Source organism: Apodemus sylvaticus, chromosome 1, assembly GCF_947179515.1.
Source record: "Apodemus sylvaticus chromosome 1, mApoSyl1.1, whole genome shotgun sequence".
Taxonomy (NCBI): domain Eukaryota; kingdom Metazoa; phylum Chordata; class Mammalia; order Rodentia; family Muridae; genus Apodemus; species Apodemus sylvaticus.
The window spans coordinates 141,573,781-141,594,640 of NC_067472.1; the positions used below are offsets into that span (position 1 = coordinate 141,573,781).

The 20,860-nt window shown below is 45.0% G+C and overlaps 1 protein-coding gene across 1 annotated transcript in view; it reads right to left on the reverse strand.

The window, feature by feature from the left end:
- Positions 1-20,860, reverse strand: part of Adamts17 (ADAM metallopeptidase with thrombospondin type 1 motif 17) — a 312,892-nt gene that overhangs the window by 77,426 nt on the left and 214,606 nt on the right. The window contains exons 16-17 of the mRNA XM_052161031.1: positions 9,521-9,601; positions 372-529 (exon numbers count right to left, since the gene is read on the reverse strand). Of these exons, the coding sequence (XP_052016991.1) occupies positions 372-529; positions 9,521-9,601 (239 nt within the window). The remainder of the gene's footprint in view (positions 1-371; positions 530-9,520; positions 9,602-20,860) is intronic.

Consider the following 20,860-nt stretch of genomic DNA (forward strand, 5'->3'; position numbering starts at 1 on the left):
CAGCCTGGTCAGACCAATGAGCTTCAGGATGAGTGGGAGGCCCTGTCTCAAAATATAAATATAGACAGTACTGGCAGCTGACCTCCGGCAGCTACACACATGTGTACAGATGTGTACAAGAATGTACATTTGTATACTCTCAAGAACATGCTTGTATGTCATATACACAGAACATACAAATGCATCACATGTAAATACATGAAGAAATGAAAAATAAAAAAAAAGAAGAAGAAGAAAAGGGCCTCTGAGGCAGGGAGCCTTGCACACCTCCAGGAATCAGAGGCATCCTTTTCCACTCAGGCTCTGGAGAACAAGAATCTAATAACCCAGCTGAGCCACCAGCTTCTCAGAGGCGCAGGGCCAGCACTCACCATCAGATGCAGCGGCACTGTGGTAGGTCCCTTGGCTGAGAACTTCTCCCACAGACCTCTCCTCACATAGCGGACAGTTGTGCCCGCAATCTGGAACTCTCCAGGAAGTTCTATCTTCCAGTCGCTGTTGATGGATCTCTTACTGGAGTCTTTGAGAGCTGGGAAGGAAATTGACAATTGGAAAATCAGTGCCATCTAGCCTGTCCTTGGAAGGAATCTGGGCGTCTGTCTGAGTCTGAGGTTTCCACAAGCACAGGCAAGCACCTGCAGGAAGAGGACTTCTGTACTCTCTGGATGCCAAGGGCAGAGGCTAGCTCACAGAGAACAAACGTCTCCTGGTTTACAAGGGAAAGAGCTGTAAGGGCTGACGGCACATCTTCCAACGCAGCTGCCTATCTCACTACTGATTCCCATAGTGGGACTCCGGGGGAGGCCAGAGGATAGAGAGGCCAGGATCCAGTCCAAGCCTGTGGCAGGAGATGGCTTCTTGATTGATGAGTGAGTTTTACCTTGGTAAGTTCAAGGCCACAAAATATGTCTTTGAGCTTTGGAAAAACTCCAGGACATATACTCATTGGAGATTAAAAGAAAATAACAACTGTGGCACTATTGGGGTTTAGTGTGAGAGCTCAATATGTGCATACAGCACACATTGATAATCAATGGTCTACACTCTACATGTGAAAGAGAACACACAGGACTTATCGTCCTGTGACTAGTTTAATACACATCTGTGTAGTTTACTACACATCACACAGTCTCCTACAGTTCCACCCTCATTGCTGCCAAGGAGAGGCCAAAGATGGTCAAGGGACCAACATCATCTCCAGCCTAGTTCTGCTCACACCCTCTATATAGCTGAGGGGGTCTGAACTCCTCATCTTCCTGATTCTAGCCCACTATTGCTGGGGTTCCAGGCGCCCAGTTAATATAGTGCTGGGGGATTGAATCAGGAGCTTCCTGCGTGCCAGCCAAGCACTGTACCAACTGAGCTATATCCCCAGCACCTTAAATCATGCTCTGTTTAGCTTTTAATCTCTATTTCTTTGTATGTGTGTGCACGTTCCTGCATGAGTTCATGTGCACCACATGTAGGTGCAGAGGTCAGAAGAGAGCATCAGATTGCCAGGAATGGAGTTACAGCCAGTTGTGAGCCACTGTGTAGGAGCTAGGAATTGAACTGGTGTCCTCTATAAGAGGAGTACCTTTTCTTAACCTCTACACTATCTCTCCAGCCCACTTGCCTCCATTCGAGACAAGGTTTACATTGTAGCCCAGGCTGGCCTTAACTACTCTGCCCAGCTCAATACTTCTCTAAAAATAAGATGCAAATGGCTTACAAACATATAAAAAAGCCAAATCAACCCAAAAAGTCCCCAAACAAACCAACCCCTCCAATCCAAACTCCTCAGTATCACAAGTCATCAGGAAATGTGATCCATCTCATCTTAGTCAGAATGTTCTCATGAATTGGCAAAGACAAGAAGAAAATCATATGCGTTGTGGGTAGGGCTGTACATTTCCCCAGCTGTTATGGGAAACTCATAGAAAAAGCATAGACCCAGCCCAGGATTCGGCTTCCCCACTTCTGGTAAACATCCCTGGGAACCGAAATCGGCACATCTAGAGATGTGCTATATAGCATTGCTCACAACAGGTAAGGCATGAGTCAGCCTCAGTGTAGACTGACATATGAGAGGATACAGGAAATGTGGGGCACAGACATGAACTGGAGCATTATTTACTCATGAAGAAAAATGTAGGCAATTATCTGTTTTACCACTACCTCCCTAGGCCTTTGGAAGGGCAATGTAACTCCAGTGTCCCCCCAAGGATCCGACACCCCCACACTGGGAAAGTGGATATTCCTTTAGGAAGTGAGATTATTCTGCCAAACACTTACACATGAAAACCTGGCTACTCACAGATGTGGTGCCGACACTTAGCAGCTGCCAGGATGGGGTAAGGCCTGAGCTCTGGGCAATCAAGCCCCACACTCTCTAACTCTCAGCTCTGGTGCAAAGTTTCTAGAGGGCTGTGGGAGAGGGCATTCCTGTGCTACTGCCTCCTATAGGACAGACCGAGGTTCTGTGGCCTGTTTGCTTAGGAGAACCTTCTAGAGTTCTTATATCCTTTTCTTTGGTTATTTGTTTCCACTTATAGAAAAATCACTGCATTAAAAACAAAGAAACAAATGAAAAACAGAACCAGAGAGATGGCTCAGTGGTTGAGAGAATGCACTGTTCTTCCAGACAACCCAAGTTTGATTCCCAGCACCCACATCGGGCAGTTCACAACTGCCTGTAACTCTAGTGCCAGGGGATCCAGTGCTTCTGGTCTCCAAGTGCTCCTGCACCCGTGTGCAAATGCCTACACCTATAATTAAGAATAATGAAATAAAAAATATTAAAACCAGACAAAGAAATAACAGGATCTACTTTGGCACTTAGTAGGCGGCAGACGACCAGAGGTGACAGTAAGTCTTAAGATAGTTGTCCAGAATGAACATGGGCTCTTGGTACACAGCCATTGCCCAGGGCTTCTCCATGTCACTTTGGGGCCCCACTTCACAGTCAGAACATTCAAAGACCATTCCCCTTCCTAGCCATCCCTGCCTGCCAAGACTAGCAACTAAACAACCCATTGGCACTCAGGTTGGTGACTCAAAGGGGCCCCTAGAAGCTGCATCCGTCAGCCACGCTGGGTCAGGAGCCTGAAGTTGAGGTCTGCTCAGACAGGTGGCTGCAGAATATAGATCAGGTCCAGCCTCAGCTCCCTGGGCTCTGTGATGTTACAGTCCCAGCAAATGCAGTGGGCAAGTGAGCAGGGGCGTTGCAGCTGTGCAGGCACCCAGGGGAACGGGCAGGATGCTATCCAACATGGTGACTATGTCTCAGGGAGGTTGTGTGTAGGAACTAGAGGATTCCTGGACTCCAGCAAGGGACTAGGGAAAAAGAATTCTCTACTACCTGGGACAGAATCTATTTTTTGCTAGAAACATTCAATGGAGATTGAAAGTTTCTGGCTACTGAAGAGGAAATGACAAGACTCTACCCCGCCTCCCCCCCCCCCCCCAGTGTTTCTCTTCTAACAGCAGCTTTGCAAGTCATTATTTAAGAAGCACTACCTCATGCACTCTCAACCCATTCACCTCCCCAACGACTCTCTTGGAGTTATTTTTCTACAGATCAAACAAAAACACAGAAGCATGGGAAGTTTAAGAAACTCGCCAGAAGACACTCAGCTATAAAGTTGTAGCAATGAGACTCGGATAGACCACGCCCCACACACTTGCCTCATACGCTTCAGCTTGAGGTGATAGAGGCATCTGTTGTCTAACAAAGAATTAGCTGAGGATGGCCATGGAGCAGCTGGGTGCCTCTAGCCTGTCTCTCCCCTATTGTGAGTGTGTTCTGGCAGGGGTGTTAGGACACAGTGCTCCTGGTCTTGGGTCACTCATAGTTTGGAGAAGGATCAGACCACAGAGTGATATGACACAGCTTGACCTGCTCCGTGGTAGAGACACATTTGTGCCTTGGGTATGTAAGTGGGGGTGATACAAACAGGCAACTGGAGATGTTTTGGGGGAAGACCCTATAAAGTTAGCTATCGAACCCCAGGAAAGGAAACTACTTCTGGGAGTATGTGACAGACTTGGAGGTGGGACCCTCACGAGTGACCCTCGGAGGCCCCAGTATCAAGGTGATCTCCTGTGATAGGAAGGCAAGGGAGCGAGTAAAGGTGACAGCTATCTTTTCCCACAGGTCTGGCTAGGGAAACAGATTGAGAGATGGAGTGCAGTCACAGAAAGGAGGTAGAAGGTGACCGTCATTGTGGCTGTGGTAGAGGACTCTGGAGCACTTGTAGCTGTTGGTGAGCAGGAACCAGTGAGATCAATGTATCTCCCTCCCTAAAGCCGTGTGTCATTCACAGGCACGCCTGGGCCCCTGCTAGAACCCATATACCACACACAGATGAGAGAATCTGAGCGGCAGCTCTGTCTTCTCCTCAGAAACTCCCGTGTGCACTGACCCTCTGCATTCACTCGCCAGCCTCCCTTCCAAGCCCAAGGCTAGGGCTGGGAGTCTAGAGGTCAGGGCCTTGGCCTTTCTTGCAAGGTGGCCATCTTGACTGCCTAGTATACCTGCTGTCCATTCTGATTCTCCATCTTCAAGGACTGCCCCCCCCCCCATCCTCTGAGCTTCCTTTGAGAGTATATGTCCCCTCTGGTCATATGACAGTGTCCAGTTCTGGGCTTTGGCTGCCTTTCACCTTAGAGAGAAGCCCCTTTCTTCCTAGGTGTTGTCCAAAGATATAAAGCTAATCTGTCACCACATGGAAAGAGCCTCTGAGAGAGGCAGAGAGTGTTTCCTGTCACATCATTTGAGACTCCCAAATTCAGCAGGACCTGAAGCTGAAGCCCAGGAGCCCATCGACTAAGGACTGGATCTTTTGCCACTGTGTCTTTAGGAGGCCAAACTTATAAAAATGCTTGCTGTGGCAAGGGTGAGGCGGATGAAGGGAGAAAGCTACTCCCATGAGTTCCCCAGGGTTGCCTGAGCTGTTCCCGTGAGCTCCAGAGCCCTGACATGCAGCAGGCCGAGTGTATGCTCCTGGGCTGCTGCTCCCGTCCTGCAGCAGGCTCCTGCACAGGCGGCCCCTGCTCACCAGCTTTGTGTGTAGCGGCCTCTGGCCCCTTTTGTAAGATGCTTCGAGTAACTTATAAATTAATGATCTCAAAATCACCCTGGCCCATACCCAGAGGCCAACATTTGGGAGGCAAGGTCTGAGAAAGTACATCTAGAGAGAGGAAAAACTACACTTAGGGTTGGGGGATGGTCACTATCATCAGCTGCTCGGTCCCAGAGGAGCTGGGGTAGAAGTGGCATCTGCAGCGGGCAGGATGGGGTGGAGGCCTGGCTGAACCCTCTGCTCAGCAGGGACCTCAGGATAGTAGTGCTTTTTTTCCCCCCCTGATTTCTCAGTTCAGGAAGAATTTGAAGCAAGAGCTTCCTGAGGCCTGGGCATGTTTTTTTAAGTTCTGACTTGGGTGGGAGTCACCTAGTAAGATACAAGATTTCTTATATTTTATGGTTGTGAGCCTAGTCCTTAATGGCTGAGCCTTCTCTCTAGCCCAAGTTACAAGATTTCTAAGTTCCTATAGTTCATGTAGAGAAAAAAACCAAACCAAACCAAAACATGCAGAATTTAGCACCTGACATTCCTTTCAAAAAGAATGAGAGGTCAGTCTTGGGTTAGTGTTGGGACATCATGGTCATTTCTGACAGTGAACAGGTAGCTTTCTTTCAGAGTCTAGTGATTCAATGACTTCATGGGGTTGTGGCTTCTTGCCCCCTTAGGTTGCAGCAGGAGCTGCTCCCCTGCCTCCTGGGAGTGGGCCCAAGCAGGGTCTGCGGAAGAAGATAGCTCCTCTGTGAGGGAATGCATCCTGAGGTTTCCCTAACAAAGCTGCTGTCCGTGTAGCTCTTAGGCATCCAACCCTCTTAGTCTGTGAGCATGTCAAGACCAATCAGCCTGCAGTCTACACTAGGATTTGGGGGCTCCGAGATGACTCAGTGACATCATCAACGTGACCCCACAAGCTTTGACTTATAGGCCAATAGCAGTGTGCAGCAGAGAGGACGGGATTCCACCTGTGGTTTGATTTCAGCTGCAAGGTCTGAGGTTCTGGTTTGTTGGGGGAGATTTCTCCAGCTGCTTCTTCTGTCGGGGCCAGAGGCTGCATGTTTTAAATCATGATCCCAGGGGGAAAAAAAAGCATGCTTTTTGGATTTTGCTTACATGCTTTCAATAGTTGGACAGACTTTTTTTTGCAGGGTGCCACAGGAACAAAGAATTTGGCCACGGTGACTGAAGGAGATCTCTGCATATCCCACAGTATATAATGTCACATTTTCAACAGCCAGCCAGTTTCAGCTCGGGCCCTTTTCTAGGTGGATGTTTGCCCACCATCTTGGGATTTGTAAACACTCTCAGAGAAGACAGCAAGTGTTTGTTCCACAGAGCAAAAAGGGGGTACTCCTTGTCAGCAGTGGCCATGTAGAGGTAGGCTCTTCCCCTGCCTCCTCCAGCTCAGAGGGGCACAGAAGGCCAGAGGGTTCTTTTGGTTCTTCTCCATCAGGAGTCAACTGGAAGACTTGACCCACAGTCAACCCACTTCTATTCCTGGCACTGTGTCAGATTCTTTTTATTTTTTTATTTTTGTTTTTTTATTTCCACTAGGAGTTCAGCCAGCTCTGTTCTTAGCCATGGATACTAACTGTGGAGGCATTTCCTGTTCCAGGTGGTTTTGAGCAGAGAGCCAGCCAGCGTGGGTTGAAGGTAGGCGGGGGTGAAATTCTTCAGGAACTGCTCCCAGCAAATGTGAGAGTAATTCAGAATTAAACTGGGTTGACTTCCAAGCACCCAGCCCTGAGTGGAAACACGGCCTGCTGGAGTTGACTCTAGAAACATAACCAGCGAGCGTGGACCACCTTCGGGCTTGCTCCTGTCTATGCGCCAGGGCCTGGAATGAATGCTTGGGTTATGAATTTGGGGTAAGATAAGGGGACCAAAGCTGGCCCCAAGCTCCCATGGAGGCATGACACTGCTTCTGGGGAGTCAAGTCATTCAGGCATTTAAACCAATCCTCTCGGGATACAGACTGGCAGTTGTACACAATGAAATGTCATCTCCGTCAGTGGACATCTTGTCCTGATTAGACTCCTCTGGCAATTCTGAGAGGCTCCAGACTGAAATGGATTCAGGTTGAGTGCAGAACTGGGCATGAAAGTAAGCCTCCTGGGGCTTTTGCTTCCTATCTGCAAATCCAGCATAGTGATACTCTGTGGTAGATTGGGATGTGGGGGTCGGGTCTCTAAAGTGCTGGGCAGCCCAGTGACTGGGAACCACAAATGTGGATATTACTACTCTATTCTGCATATGTGACCTGTAGGCTTCCACAGTCGAGCTGATAGGGTCAACTGTGACAGCAAGCCCTCATGTGGGTCCCAGGGATGAGTTCCTTTATATTCTGGGCTTTAAATGCCAAGGCTTTGTTAATTCTGGTCCCATCCCCTGCCGTGCTTACACTCCACAGAGGAGCAGAAATGAAGGTGGTTTTGTTATTTCTCCCAGACTCAAGGAGGTGGGTCAGGCAAGATGGCTGCTGGGGCATCTTGGGAGCTCCGGACTTAATCTGCCGCTTCATGGAAGAACTGGCATGGCGCACTTAGAACTCTTCGACTACTGGGTGCGTAATTTTGTGAAGTGAGGGTGAAAGCTGACCTCAGTCTCTTGTGGAATCTCAGTGCTGTGCCCTTGGGAAAAGAAACAAGCTTCCCTGGCAGAAGGATTCATTTCCTAGAGTGTCAGCTGGGAAAGCTAACTTTGGGGGGGGGGGTGACACTAAGCAGCAAGACTTCTGATGTCAACGCTGCAGAAGTTGACACATTTTCTCAGGTAAGTGGAAGGGGGCAGGATCTCCGGGAATTTAGCAGAAGGCTGCCACTCTGAGAAAGGTGCCCAAAGCAGTATAAGGCTTGTGTTAGCTTTCATAAGCTCTGTTCTGTGTGGTAGTCCAGTGCATTTAAACCAATCCTCTTGGGATACAGACTGGCGGTTGCACACAATGAAATGTCACCTCTGTCAGTTGACCTCTGGTCCTGATAGATTCCACTGGCGATTCTAGGAGTGTGCTAGGCTGGGCTGGGACAGTGCCCATGCAGCTTCCTGGGGCAGATGTGCAGTATCCCTGGAAGTGTCTCCTCCTCAGTAAGGACTACATTGCTATTGAAGGCCCTATAATAGCACCATGGTCATCACCTTAGGCTCTACATAGTAGCGCTGTGGTCTTAATTAACATGCACCTGCTAGAGATTGGTTTTATGTCTGTTTCAGCAGAGTTAACTCAAGTTGTGACCATTTCTAAGAACAGCATGGATACTTTTGTGTAATCTAAGAAAGGTAAGCATGTGGTCAAAGACACAGTTTCTTTTTCCATCAGTGTTGAAAGTTCAAATAAAAAGGTTTCATGGGCACTTCTGGTTCACCCTGAACATTGACAATTGTGCCTCCCCCCCACTCCCTGGATACTTTACAACAGAGGCTGAGAGAGGGGCTCCTGAAGATCAGCCATGCCTAGTTTGAAACCCCAAACAAGGACCATGGGGTCTTGGCTGACCAAAGGCTATGGGTGACAGCAGCTCTGTCCTGCTGAACCAAGCAAAGAGCAGCCCTTGAAACCCAAATGAGTGTTTTCTTCCTGAAGCCTGTGGAAACAATACTCAGGCATTCAATGCAGTGCTCCTACTTCCTGATGCTCAAGGCCCAGGCTGATCTTTGCTGGGGGTTAATAGTAAGACTGGAGTCACTCAGAGGACCTCCTTTAGCTAGGAGGGGTTTCAGTGAATCCATCTCTCAACAGAGGCCAAATAGTACCAGTCAGGATGGAATTCAACCCTGTAGAGCTATGTAAGTGTTTGTGCTCCCAGTCAGCTACTATGAAGTTACTATGAAGTCAGCTACTATGAAGTTACTATGAAGTCAGCTACTATGAAGTTACTATGAAGTCAGTTACTATGAAGTTAGGTCCCCAGTGCTTGGTGAGGGCCAGTGCTGTTCTGTGTCCCCATTCAGCTTGGGACCACTCTTCTCTCCTCAGCAAGAGACATGTCCAGCGCCCTTGGCAGCCTGCAGGGACCAGCTGAAGGATGGACCGTTGGCTCTCTGCTGCCTGGGCTAACTTCACTGGGTTTTCCAGGAGAGATTGTTGGGAAACACACATCCCCAATGCCTCATGGATTCCTCCACATTTTTATTTTCCATCCTGTCCAAAAGTGATGATTCTGACTGTATTCTCCCCCAATAGCATACCTTGGGTCTTCCTGCAAAAAGTATTGTATGGTCCATTTTGGGTACTTATGGTATTCTAATGAAAGTGCAGGTATAACACCAGGGTTATACCTGGGTGAAGGTATATAGGGAGGAAGTACAGTTATATATATATATATATATATATATATATATATATATATATATATATATATATGCATATAAACTGGGAGAAAGATTTAGTGTCGGAGCTACAACTCCAGTTGTCAGAATCAACTCATAGGGCAGCATCTTTGAGTGAATGAGTTTTGTTTTACCCAGGAAGCTGTGGGCAGGTTTGTCTTCCACCACACGGATCCGCCGAGCTCCAGCCGGAATGACAACAGCTTCGATATAACCTGCGGTGACAGATGACATACAGCTGAAACACACCCCAGTCCTGGATCAGATGCCTACGTGGAATCCCCCATTTAAACTGCCAACCATGCCCCCTATGGAGAGTTCTGAGACTGTAGGCTGACAGTGGAGTTCTGTCTTCTAAACCCACTCAGTTCCATTGGTAGGTATTCTATGTTGAGTTGCAATCCTGTCTTGAAAATACATTCTGGAACCCCCGAACCCCCAAACCCAGTCCCTCCACAGAGGGCAATGTGCACTAGTCAGGATAAAATCCAAACCTATGGAGATATGCAGGCATGTGTGTTAGAGTGTGACCTCATTTGGAAATAGGAGCATTGCACACATACTTAGGAAGTCATTTAGAATTCAGCAGGATCTTAGTCTGACACCCTTTCATTAAAAAGTTAGATTTCCTTGTTTATTGTGTGTGGGAATCCTTGTATCACACCACATGTGTGGATGTTCAGGGGAAACTTGGGAAAGTCAATCCTCTCTTTCCACTATGTGGGCTTGAGGGATCAACTCAGGTCTCTAACCTTGGTGGCAAGCTCCCTTCTCTGCTGAGTCATCTTGCCTTAAAATAGCTTTTAAGGAGGAAGGAATTGCACATGGGTATGCCACAGGCAAACACCACGAGGACAGAGGAGATGGGTGAATCCTGTACAAGGTAAGGAGCACCAGAATGCACACACACACCAGAGGAGAAGAAGAGATAGACCTGCCCGGGGCAGTTATCTCAGACTATCCTTCTCCAGGGTAAGGACCTATGTGTCTTCTGCCCGTGCCTCCCCATTAGCAGCACATTGCTACAGCTGCCTGGACTCAGCATGGGCACATCATAAGGAACGCTCTGGTGTCCCGCCTCTGTTGGAAGTTCCTCATGCTCTGTCGCAGCTTACCTTTCCTCTGAATGTCCACAGGATCATAACAAAGGCAGAGAGAGTCATCTTATAATAAAACCATTCCCTTCCCTTGCCCAGCACCACCTCCTGCCTCCATTGCCCTGGTGACTTCTGTGGCATTTGTAGCATATACTTTTGCCTGCTTCCTTGACCACTGCCATGTAGAGGGGCAGCTCTGCGTGCTCTGTCTGCTCCCAGAACTGGACAAGGATTGTTAGTGACCATTCAGGATGGAAATGCCCGAGGGCAGTCAGGGATCCGGTCAGGGAATGCCAAGTTTACTATGTCAGTAAGTGGCCCAATGTGGATTGGGATTCTGCAGTGCAGACTGGTAACCATTTACACCAGTGTTTAGGTTCAAGACAAGGGTATCATGTATTCACCTCAGCCTCTGGGAGGATGCTGTGTGTCTCAGTGTGGTCACTTAAAAACACAGAGATTTCTAGGTCCAGCTACTAAAGGCTGGAAAATATCTGGAGGAATTATTTACATCTTGATTTCTCACAATATAGACACCTTTTATTATAAAATATTGTGATCAATCATTGAAACAACCTAATCTAGCTAAAAATGAAAATTGACTTATATCACATCACACTAAAAATATTTCAATGCTTTAATTTTCAACGTCTTGTGCATTTAAACACACATGCCTTCTGTTAATCTGATGTTATATATGCTTTCAATGTAAAAGGAGAATTTAAAATGCAGCTATGAGGTGCACAAACATTTATGTAAAAGGCAAGTGGTATGTTATAAAGTAACAAGAACACCATTTTGCAAAGTACAGATCCACACAGCACTACAACCTGTGGGTTATGACCTCTTGGGCAAACCTCTCCCTCTAAAAATATTTACATTATATTATGATTCATAACAGTAGGAAAATTATAGTTATGAAGTAGCAATGAAATAATCTTATGATTGGGGGGTTCCCACAACATGAGAAATTGGATTAAAGGGTCACAGCATCAGGAAGGTTGAAAACAACTGGATTAAGTCATGGAGATTATGAATTCTGTTTAATTACTCTGAGGTCTGGTGTTGTTGGGGAAAAAAAATACCACAATTTCAACAGATACATAACAACAATGGGTTAACGTCATTAACTCATTATAATGAGAGCAATTAAATCTTTAGGACATAAAGACCCTCTCTGAGTCACAAGTGATAGCAGTACATTCCATAGAAAATGTCTTTTCAATGGAAAAGAATCTTATGAATGCTAAATACTAACCCCCCACACACTTTTTTGCCAATTATAACAGGAATAGATATACCATTCTGCATTTCAGTATGTGAATTATACAATGGAAACAAAGTATTTTTTATATAGCATGGGTATATAATGTAACCAGAGTAGGCCAGGGAAAGATACAGCCAAGGTTAGACATGGTGAACACAGCTTTAATGCCAGCACTCAGGCAGAGGCAGAGGCAGAGGCAGAGGCAGAGGCAGAGGCAGAGGCAGAGGCAGAGGCAGAGGCAGAGGCAGAGGCAGAGGCAGAGGCAGAGGCAGAGGCAGAGGCAGAGGCAGAGGCAGAAGCAGGCATGTTTTTATGAGTTCAAGGTTAGCCTGGTTTATAGAGTGAGTTCCAGGCCAGTCCAGACCTACCTAGTTCAACCTTACCCCTGAAACCCAACAAAACACAACAGAGAAGATACAGTCACAAGGACACACCCTGGGGCTCCTTTTCCTTGCTTTTAACACCTCCAATTAGTGCTACCATATTATGAATCCAAGAGTCTATCAGTCCACATGTCAGAGAGGGGCCCCCATGAATGTTCCAAGCTATATTCTGTTCCATTCCTGAGCAAGTGGACAGTGAAGGCTAACCACTGCACTACAGAGCTTGTGCTGCTTCTCTGCACAGTCACCAAGTTTTAAGTGAGAGAGTTCTAACTGCACCAACTACTTGTATAGACCAGTCCGTGAGGCTGTGAGGGACAGGCCAGTGAGTAGGATTTCCCTTGGCTTATAGTGTAACTAGCTAGAACATGGGTTTACCCATAACTGTTAAAATCACTTTTACCATAAAACAATTTCTATTTTTTTTAAGTTTACATAAAATATATGGTAGGATTTTTATGAACAGCTCAATTTCATGTATATTTTATCCCATTTATCTCTCTTATTAGAAACACCTTTATTGGTATGGTCACTTATATATCTTCTTGCACATATATCTGCACAATTATAAATATGTATAATATTGTACATTAATGTCAGGAGTATCATCATAACTCAATATTTTCTTATACTACAATATTTTGAATAACTATTTGCTATTTTAAAACATGATCTGTCTCAAAAATGATATGCACTAAAATATACATGCACTAAAATAACCATGAAACAAACTATTTCATGGTTTTGTTTGAATTTTGACGTATGTATTGCCTTGGTAACAGCTACTTATACTGGTATAAACAGTGTTAGAGACAAAGCTATGTCATAGATAAATATACACATAAAATTAATAAAATTTCAGCTGACCCAGTCAAGCAGCATCTACAAAGCATTATATACTATGATCCAATGTGACTTACTTCAGGGACGTAAGGTAATCACCCATATTAATAGGAGATAAAATCTACATGATTATCTCAATAGAAACTAAGAAAATACTTGGCAAATTCAACCAGTAGAAAGGGAACAACCTCAGCACGATAAAGGTTATCTAAAGAGGCCTCACAGCTAACGATATAACTGATTTCAATACTGAGTCATTCTCCCCTTAGGAGGGTTTTTAAATAGCATATCTTGCTTTCTTTTCCTACTCAACTGTGTATTGGAGAGTCTTAAGCCATTAGGCAAAAATAAATGACTAAATCTATAAATACTTAAAAGTCATAAACATAGGAACAAGAAAGGTAAGATTATCCTTGTTCACATACGGTAACATTGTGTGCACAGCAATGCACCCCAAGGAAAGACCCATGGGAACTACTAGAAAGCAGTGCAGTGGGTTGGAAGCTGCAGGGGAAACTATAAAAATCTGCTGCATTGGGAAGCAACAGTTAGGAAACAGTTTAGGCACCATCCAAAAACAATAAAACATTTCAGAATAAATCTAAGACATCATATGTTAGTCCTCTATACTTAACACTACAACAAGTTATTGAGACATATTAGGGAAGATCTAAGTAAATTAGAAGATACCATCTGTTTATGTTTGTGGATCAGAAAGATATTATTTTGGGGTGGTGGGGGTGGATCCTGGTACTTGATCTAGGACCTTATGCATGAGGGGCAAGCAGGCCACCATGGAGTTCCAGCCACAGCACCAGAAGACTTACTAAGAGGATGAGAGAAGCAACTTGTAGATCTAAGGTAATAACTATTAAAATCCCCCCCCCCAAGAAGCCAAACATGATAAATTGAACTTAAAATTCATATGGAAATGCAAGGGCCTCACAAGAGTCAAAACACATATTTCAAGTGAAGTCAGAGAACTCATACTTTTGATTACCAAACATTTTAGCTAACAACACTAATCAAAAACAGTGTGGTATTGGCATGAGGATAGATACTTCTCTCAATGGGATATGATTAAGAGTCCAGAAACAAATCATTTGTTGCTTATTTTTTATAAAACAAAGATGCCAGGAATACTCAATGGGAGAAAGAACAGTCTTCGACAAACAGCATTGGGATAACTGGCTCCCTTCTATCTCAGACCACACTCTCCACAAAGTCCAACTAACTAAAGCTGGGTCATAGACCTAATGTAAGAGATAAAACTACGAAACTCTGAGGACAAGACAGAAGCAAACCTTGGTGTTCTAAGCTTGGGGCAGCGGCTTAACTCTATAGCAGCAAAAGAAAGTCAAATCTTGGCTCCTATAAATGTTTAAGAGGTTGTCATTCTTCGCCGTGAACAGTATGAAAAGGCAGTTTGTAATGTTGGGATGAAGGAGTTGAGAGTCATTTATCTTATCAAGAATATGATCCAGAATATACAATTCAGTAGTAAAACAAACATTCCAGCTGGTAAGCAATTACATGGGCATTTCTTGAAAAAAAGATACAGACATGGCCTGGCCATTATAAGAGTTCATGAAAATATACCACATGGATGAATCACTAAGGAACCCCAATAGAGAGGACGGCAAGGTACCGCATCATCTGCACCATAACTACAGCATCAGAAGGCAGGATAGGGAGCACGGATGAGCGGTGGATAGAGTAGGACCTGAATCCACTGCCAGTTAGACACCCTGGGAAAGACTGGTAACTTCCCCAAGAAAAATATGTTTCCAAGTAACATATTATACACAAAAGAAATGAAAACCTGTCTGCATGATAACTTGTGCACAAAATCTCATACCCAGTTTTATTTGTGGTAGCAAAAGCCACCACTACCACAACAGCAGCAAAACAAAACCACGCCCAAACCTGATGACCACACTACAAAGTGACCCAGCTAAGCAATGCAACAGTGTTTGACAAAAGGAAAAGGGGCGAAATGTTGCTGTAGGCAGCTACAAAGGTGAAGTGTGGAAACATTGTAAAGAGGTCACACAAAGCACCACCTGCTCATGACTGCAGAGGTGAGACGGTCAGAAGAAGGCAAATATATCAACACAGACCAGATCAGTAGTAGCAGGGGCTAGAGGGAAACCTGGAAGGGTGACCCCCTCCCCCCCCCACCTCACTGCATCCCTTTTGAGATAGCACTAGATTCTTAAACTCCAGATATTTCTTAGAGATTTTTGTTCCTTCGGGGGGAATTTGAAGAATTATTGGCTATGAGGAATACATTATAGTGAAGTGTCAAAGATAAAAATTCTTCAAGGTCAAAGTTGCAAAATGTTTTTCAGAATTTCCATTTAAACCAGAAGCCATATACTTGAGAACTAAACAAGTTTGTGGAGCCAAACTATATTTCGGTATAGGGGGAGATGGGGAGGAAAGCAGCTGCTGGGGGGGTTGGGTCTTTTTTCCTGCTTTGTGACTAACAGTTTGGTATTAGCACCATCAGCTGGCAGCATCAGAGGCAGTGTGTGGAGCTGCCTCTGTCTTAATTAGTTGATTTCCTAAATTCCCGAGCAAGGAACATTTGCAACCAGGCATGGTCACTGTGCTATTTTTAAATCTAATTTTGGCATAAGTTGCAACACTGAAAGGGCATCTGCTTTCTCTCTCTTCCCAGGCCTCTCCTGGGGTGGAGAGGCTGGTCAACAGTGGCAAGCTCCAGGCAGATGTGCAAACCAAGTCAAGTATGGTGGCCTCTCCCAGCAGGGAGGTGGGGGGGCATATGGGCTCTGCTAATCTTCTTTTATACTACTACTTTCTCTGTTCTCTGTCTGTCTGTCTTGTCTATCTATCTATCTTCTTTTTTACATCTATCTATCATCTATCTATCTATCTATCTAATCTAATCTAATCTAATCTAATCTAATCTATATTTCTTTGAGATAAGGTGTCTCTATGTAGCCTTGGTTGTCTTGGAACTTGATATACAGGCCAAAGCTGACCTTGAACTCAAAGAGATCAGAGACGTCCATCAGCCTCTACCTCCTGAGTGCCAGGCTTAAAAGGGTGTACCACTATGCCTGATTAGTTTCTCTGATTTTAACACAGAAGGAACCAATTAAAGAGAAAGACCCTAATGAGAGGCAGGCGTCTATCTCACAGTGTTCACTTGTCAGATCTGACCCAGAGCTCAAAACCTGCACTAGGTGGTAAGAAGAGTGACCAGGAAGGGAGAGAGTGCCTTCACCAAGTCCCAAAGGCCAGATGTCCCATGACTTGGTCAGAGATAGCACATGATATAACAAAAAGGTAGAATCACTTTGAGGATGCACAAGATAAATTCACATTTTAGACCAAGGAGCAAGGCTTCACCTCAGAGTAAATTTCCAGTTTAGTTCCATTCACCAAGCAAGAGGAATTGGTTAGAGAAACAATTTGATTATGAAGAAGTCACTGGGGAAACCAAACCTTCACCATTGTTCTAGGACACACACAGTTTTTGCATCAAGTGAAGTCTTAGGAATGGTGAGCTTAAGTCTGTCTTGACTCTACCAATTAACATTACCAGGGTGTGGGCTTTTTCCCCCTTTGTGCAATTACATATACCTAAATTTTTCAAGTACTTTTTCTTCGAGAAGATTTGGAATTATAGTTTTGTTGTTAAGCAGTATTGACTATTTTGGGATAAACATCACTGAGATATTAGAATAATGGTCTAATCTTGATTATGTACTGGGATTCTTTTTCTATGTGGTGTCTAATTTATGGTAAAATAAAGAAATTTAATTTTGCTAGACAAATCCCAAGATATTTAGAAAGGATTTTGCTAGGTTTTTGCTTTACTCCATTTTCAAAATTGTTTATGAGAATTCAGACTCTTTTGAACTTATAATGGGGTCACACCCTGAAACACCCATTGTAAGTTGAGAATATCGATAAGTCTAAAGTGCATGCACGACACCTAATTTACCGAGAGACACAGCTCAGCCCATACTGTGTGGCACAGCCTGCTCCCACTGTGATTTGCTCCTGGGAATAGTGACTGGCTACCACAGCAGTATGACAGAGGATCATAGTGCAAACTCTAAGCCTAGAACAGAATAAGATCCAAGGCTCAAAGTCCAGTTCCTGTTGGAAATGGATGGCTTCCTCCATCAAGTTGAAAAACTGCTGTGAAAGATGAACTGGGGACCATCTGTGTTACTCTGTGTGTTGTATAAAAAGGTAGTTCTTGATTACAACTGAAAAGATCTCATTGCTCTCAAGAAGCCCATGAGTCTAATCTACACTTTAGCTGACCCTTGCAGTGTGTGGTCAGTACAGCCAGGTCAGATCAAGGACACTGCCTTTATCTCTACCAGGAAGGCATTACCATCCCCTCTGCCAACAGGAAAATCTAGTCCAGTGATAATGGTGATATGAAAACTTCCCTATGAGGGAGGCACCAATCAAGACTAGCCTCTTGTCTTTGCATTTCTGGCTAAGGTACCAGATGTAGTTGATAAGAATACAAAGCCACCCATGGCACCCTAGGTAATGTTTTTATTCACAGCTCTTTTGTCTTTAATATTGATTTTAGTTTAGTTTTCCGAGGTTGGCAACTGGCCTGAGTGTGTCCTATAATAAGTAGTCATCAGCCATTGTTTTGCCCATGACTTGCTTCATGACTCAGTCTTGCTAATTCTATTCAGAAAACACTCAGGCACGTAAGCAAGAGCCCCACACCAAGCACGTCACCCTCAGGACCATGCCATAGAGTCAAACATCTTACATGAGAAACACTTGGGAATCGCCTTTGCCATCACACATGTGGACACCTTCATACAAAGATTGTTCTTGACTGAGAAAAAGAAAAAGGTTGCCGTTGGTTTGCGCACAGTTTAGCAGTGGATATTGTTCCCTCTGTCAGTGGAACTATGCTTTAGCGTCGTCGTCGAACCATGAGCTTTCCCATGGAACTCCCATTCCCACACCTAAAGATGGAGCCCAGAACTCAGAATGTGGCAGTAGCTGGAGGCTAAGGACTGATGACACACTACGACGTGTATCTATCTGTATTCATAAAAGGAAGACCATGTCAACCTTCCTGCTAGGAATCTACTGTCTCTTCAAGAACAAAGTGCAAAGGGAGCCAAAACCCATCAGGCACCCTGGCTGGGCTGCAGTTGGAACTTTGGCCTCTCTCTACTGAATGTCCATGGGAACTGGCCATCCTTCCGGTTCTACAGAGAAAGATGGAATAAAGATGACGGCATTTAAATGAAAAGTTAATGCTTGATGGAAAAGCATCATAGCAGAAAATTCCAACCTACTCTATTCAAGTGGTCGAGGAACCATTTTGGTCCAGTTGAAGGCTTGAGAATTCCTTCTAACCATGAGCAGCTAAAGGCCTGTCTGTTCAGGACTGGGAGGCAAAGGGTAGGGGGTGGCAAACATTCTACACTTCGAAAGCTAGTTCCCCAGGCAAGGCTCTGAGGTCTTCCACCATAGGTTTCTGGCTTACCTAGGGCACTGTATGCATCGACCCTGGATTCCCAGCTCAGGGGCTTTTGAAAGCAGACCTGGGAGAGTTCAGGCTGAGGTCAGGCCTTCCTCCAGAACCTGGCAGAGTTCCTGCGTTTGATGTTGCTTTATCTCTCTGTATGGCGTTTCTCTTTGATACCCACCCTGAAGGGTGATAAGGTAGTCCTCCCATTTTCATTCCTCGGAGCTGGGCACAGATGAAAGCTACCTTCCTATCTGTACCAACAAGATTAGCAAATTCACTCGATCGGGGTCACCGAGATGCCAAGGGACCTGGGACCTTCACAGAATTTCACTGTTGAGTCTCATTCAAATATATGGGTTCACCTTTAGCCAGAGCATCTTTCTTCTCTCCACCCTGGCTGCCACTGTCTTAAGACACCTTTATAACTGATCTATACGTGGGTCCTGGCCAGGTGCCTCACCTCGACTGTGACTAATGTGATGACTGTTAACTTTGATAGGTTGTATATCTGATATTGAAATGTATGCATGACAAATAAATGCTTCTGGGGGTGGGGTGGGGTGGGGTGAGGGAGGCAGCATGCATTGACCCAGTGTTTGTCCATATTCTGCATTAATGCTGTCTAGCACATTAATCCAAGCGGCCAATAGCTACTCCTATGCGAAAGAACATCACATGCAGATTTTCAGTAAACAAAATCCAAACTGATGTGATCTTACCTCACAGACTCCGATGGCGGAGGGTTTAAAAGTTAAAACCAAACCCTTGACTGCACTTTAATACTCATGTATGTCATTTGGCAGCTGCCCAGAAGTGTCAAGCTCACAGGTAGATGACACTAATGCTTGTCTCCCTTCTCTGAAGATTTGCTATGGGCTCCGTACCCCAAGCAGCTAGAAGTAAGCATACTAAGCTAAAAGTTCTGGTGAGAAGATATCCCAAAGAGGTTCCCCATAAGATTTTCCCTCCACAGGACAATTCTACAGCCACAGAAGCCTGCCCTCTTCCCGGGGGGACACACAAATGGAGCCCAGTGCTGACTGGGTAAATAGAGGAAGGAGGGTAAGGATGCTGCTGTGGAAGCATCTCCTGAGGTCAAAGTTGATGCTTCTGTCCTAACCCGGGCTGTCTGACCAGTGAGCTGCCGTGTCAGAGGATTTCAAAGGTTAGAGTAGAACCTTCTTTAATGTTCTATTGAACTCATCAAGTGGTGGGTGTGGCTGTGCTCAACCCATCTAATGCAGACCTGTGTAACTGCACTCAGTTCTGACAACTGAGGGAGAGCATAACCTCCATTTTAAATGAGGTGTCTATTCACCACCACCATCACTATCATCACCTGTGTGTGTGTGTGTGTGTGTGTGTGTGTGTGTGCATTTGCACTGTGGAGGTTTTATCCCTAACTTTGACAACTACAACTACACAAGGCAAATCCAGGGTGCTTAGGGGTGAAATGGTATCAGATTCACCAAAGCAAAGAACAATCAGCTACATTTCAGAGCTGTGTGGCCCAAGGAATCCTTCTATGACAACAAGGATATTCTTGGTCTGATCTGAGACCCACCAGCCCTGCTGGCAATGGGGAACCTGAATTGTGGCCATCATTATTGAGTCAGTTTAATTTCTACCAGTTATGATTTAAATTTGGGTAGACTCCAGTGGCCAGTGTATTTTGCAAAGTCCCCCCAAATGAACTCATCCTAGTGGTAGCTTCTGTTTCTCTCTGGAGCAACATGATGAGTGTCAACTTTAACTTTTTTTAAAAACAAACATTCATGTGTGTGTGTGTGTGTGTGTGTGCACAGATGTGTGTGCACATGGCTGTGTCATAGTGCATATGTAGAGATCAAATGTCAAGCTGTGGGAGTTGGTTCTCTATTCCCACCTTGTGGGTTCTGGGGATTGAACTCAGGTTACCTGCAAGCTTCATGGCAAGCACCATCTCTCTGGCCCTGAAACTCTGTTTCTAAATTTAATTTGTGTTTGCTGTTTTGTCTGGGTTTGCTTTCACAAGATCCTGAATAGTGTGTCTTTTTGATAGTTTCTAGAAGGGATGTTCCTATAAACCAAGCTTTCTATCCACACAGGAAGGTCAGACTTCTGCTTTATCCTATGGGCTGTTCTGTGAGGAAGGACTTAAAAGCACAATTCTGTTCTCTCATCAGGTCAAACTGAACTGACATGTTTCTATGCAAAACCACATGTAGGGATTAGAGTAGCTGTGTTCCAGCTTAGATCCACTCATTCCCTTGAAGGCTTTGAGAGATGCTTTGTAGACTGTTTGCCTGTTTTTCCTCATTCTGTCCCACGGCTGTACTACTCACTCAACTAAATGCTATAAGCTGATGTCTTCTACAACAGCAGACCAGCAAACCACCTCCTGTTTCTGG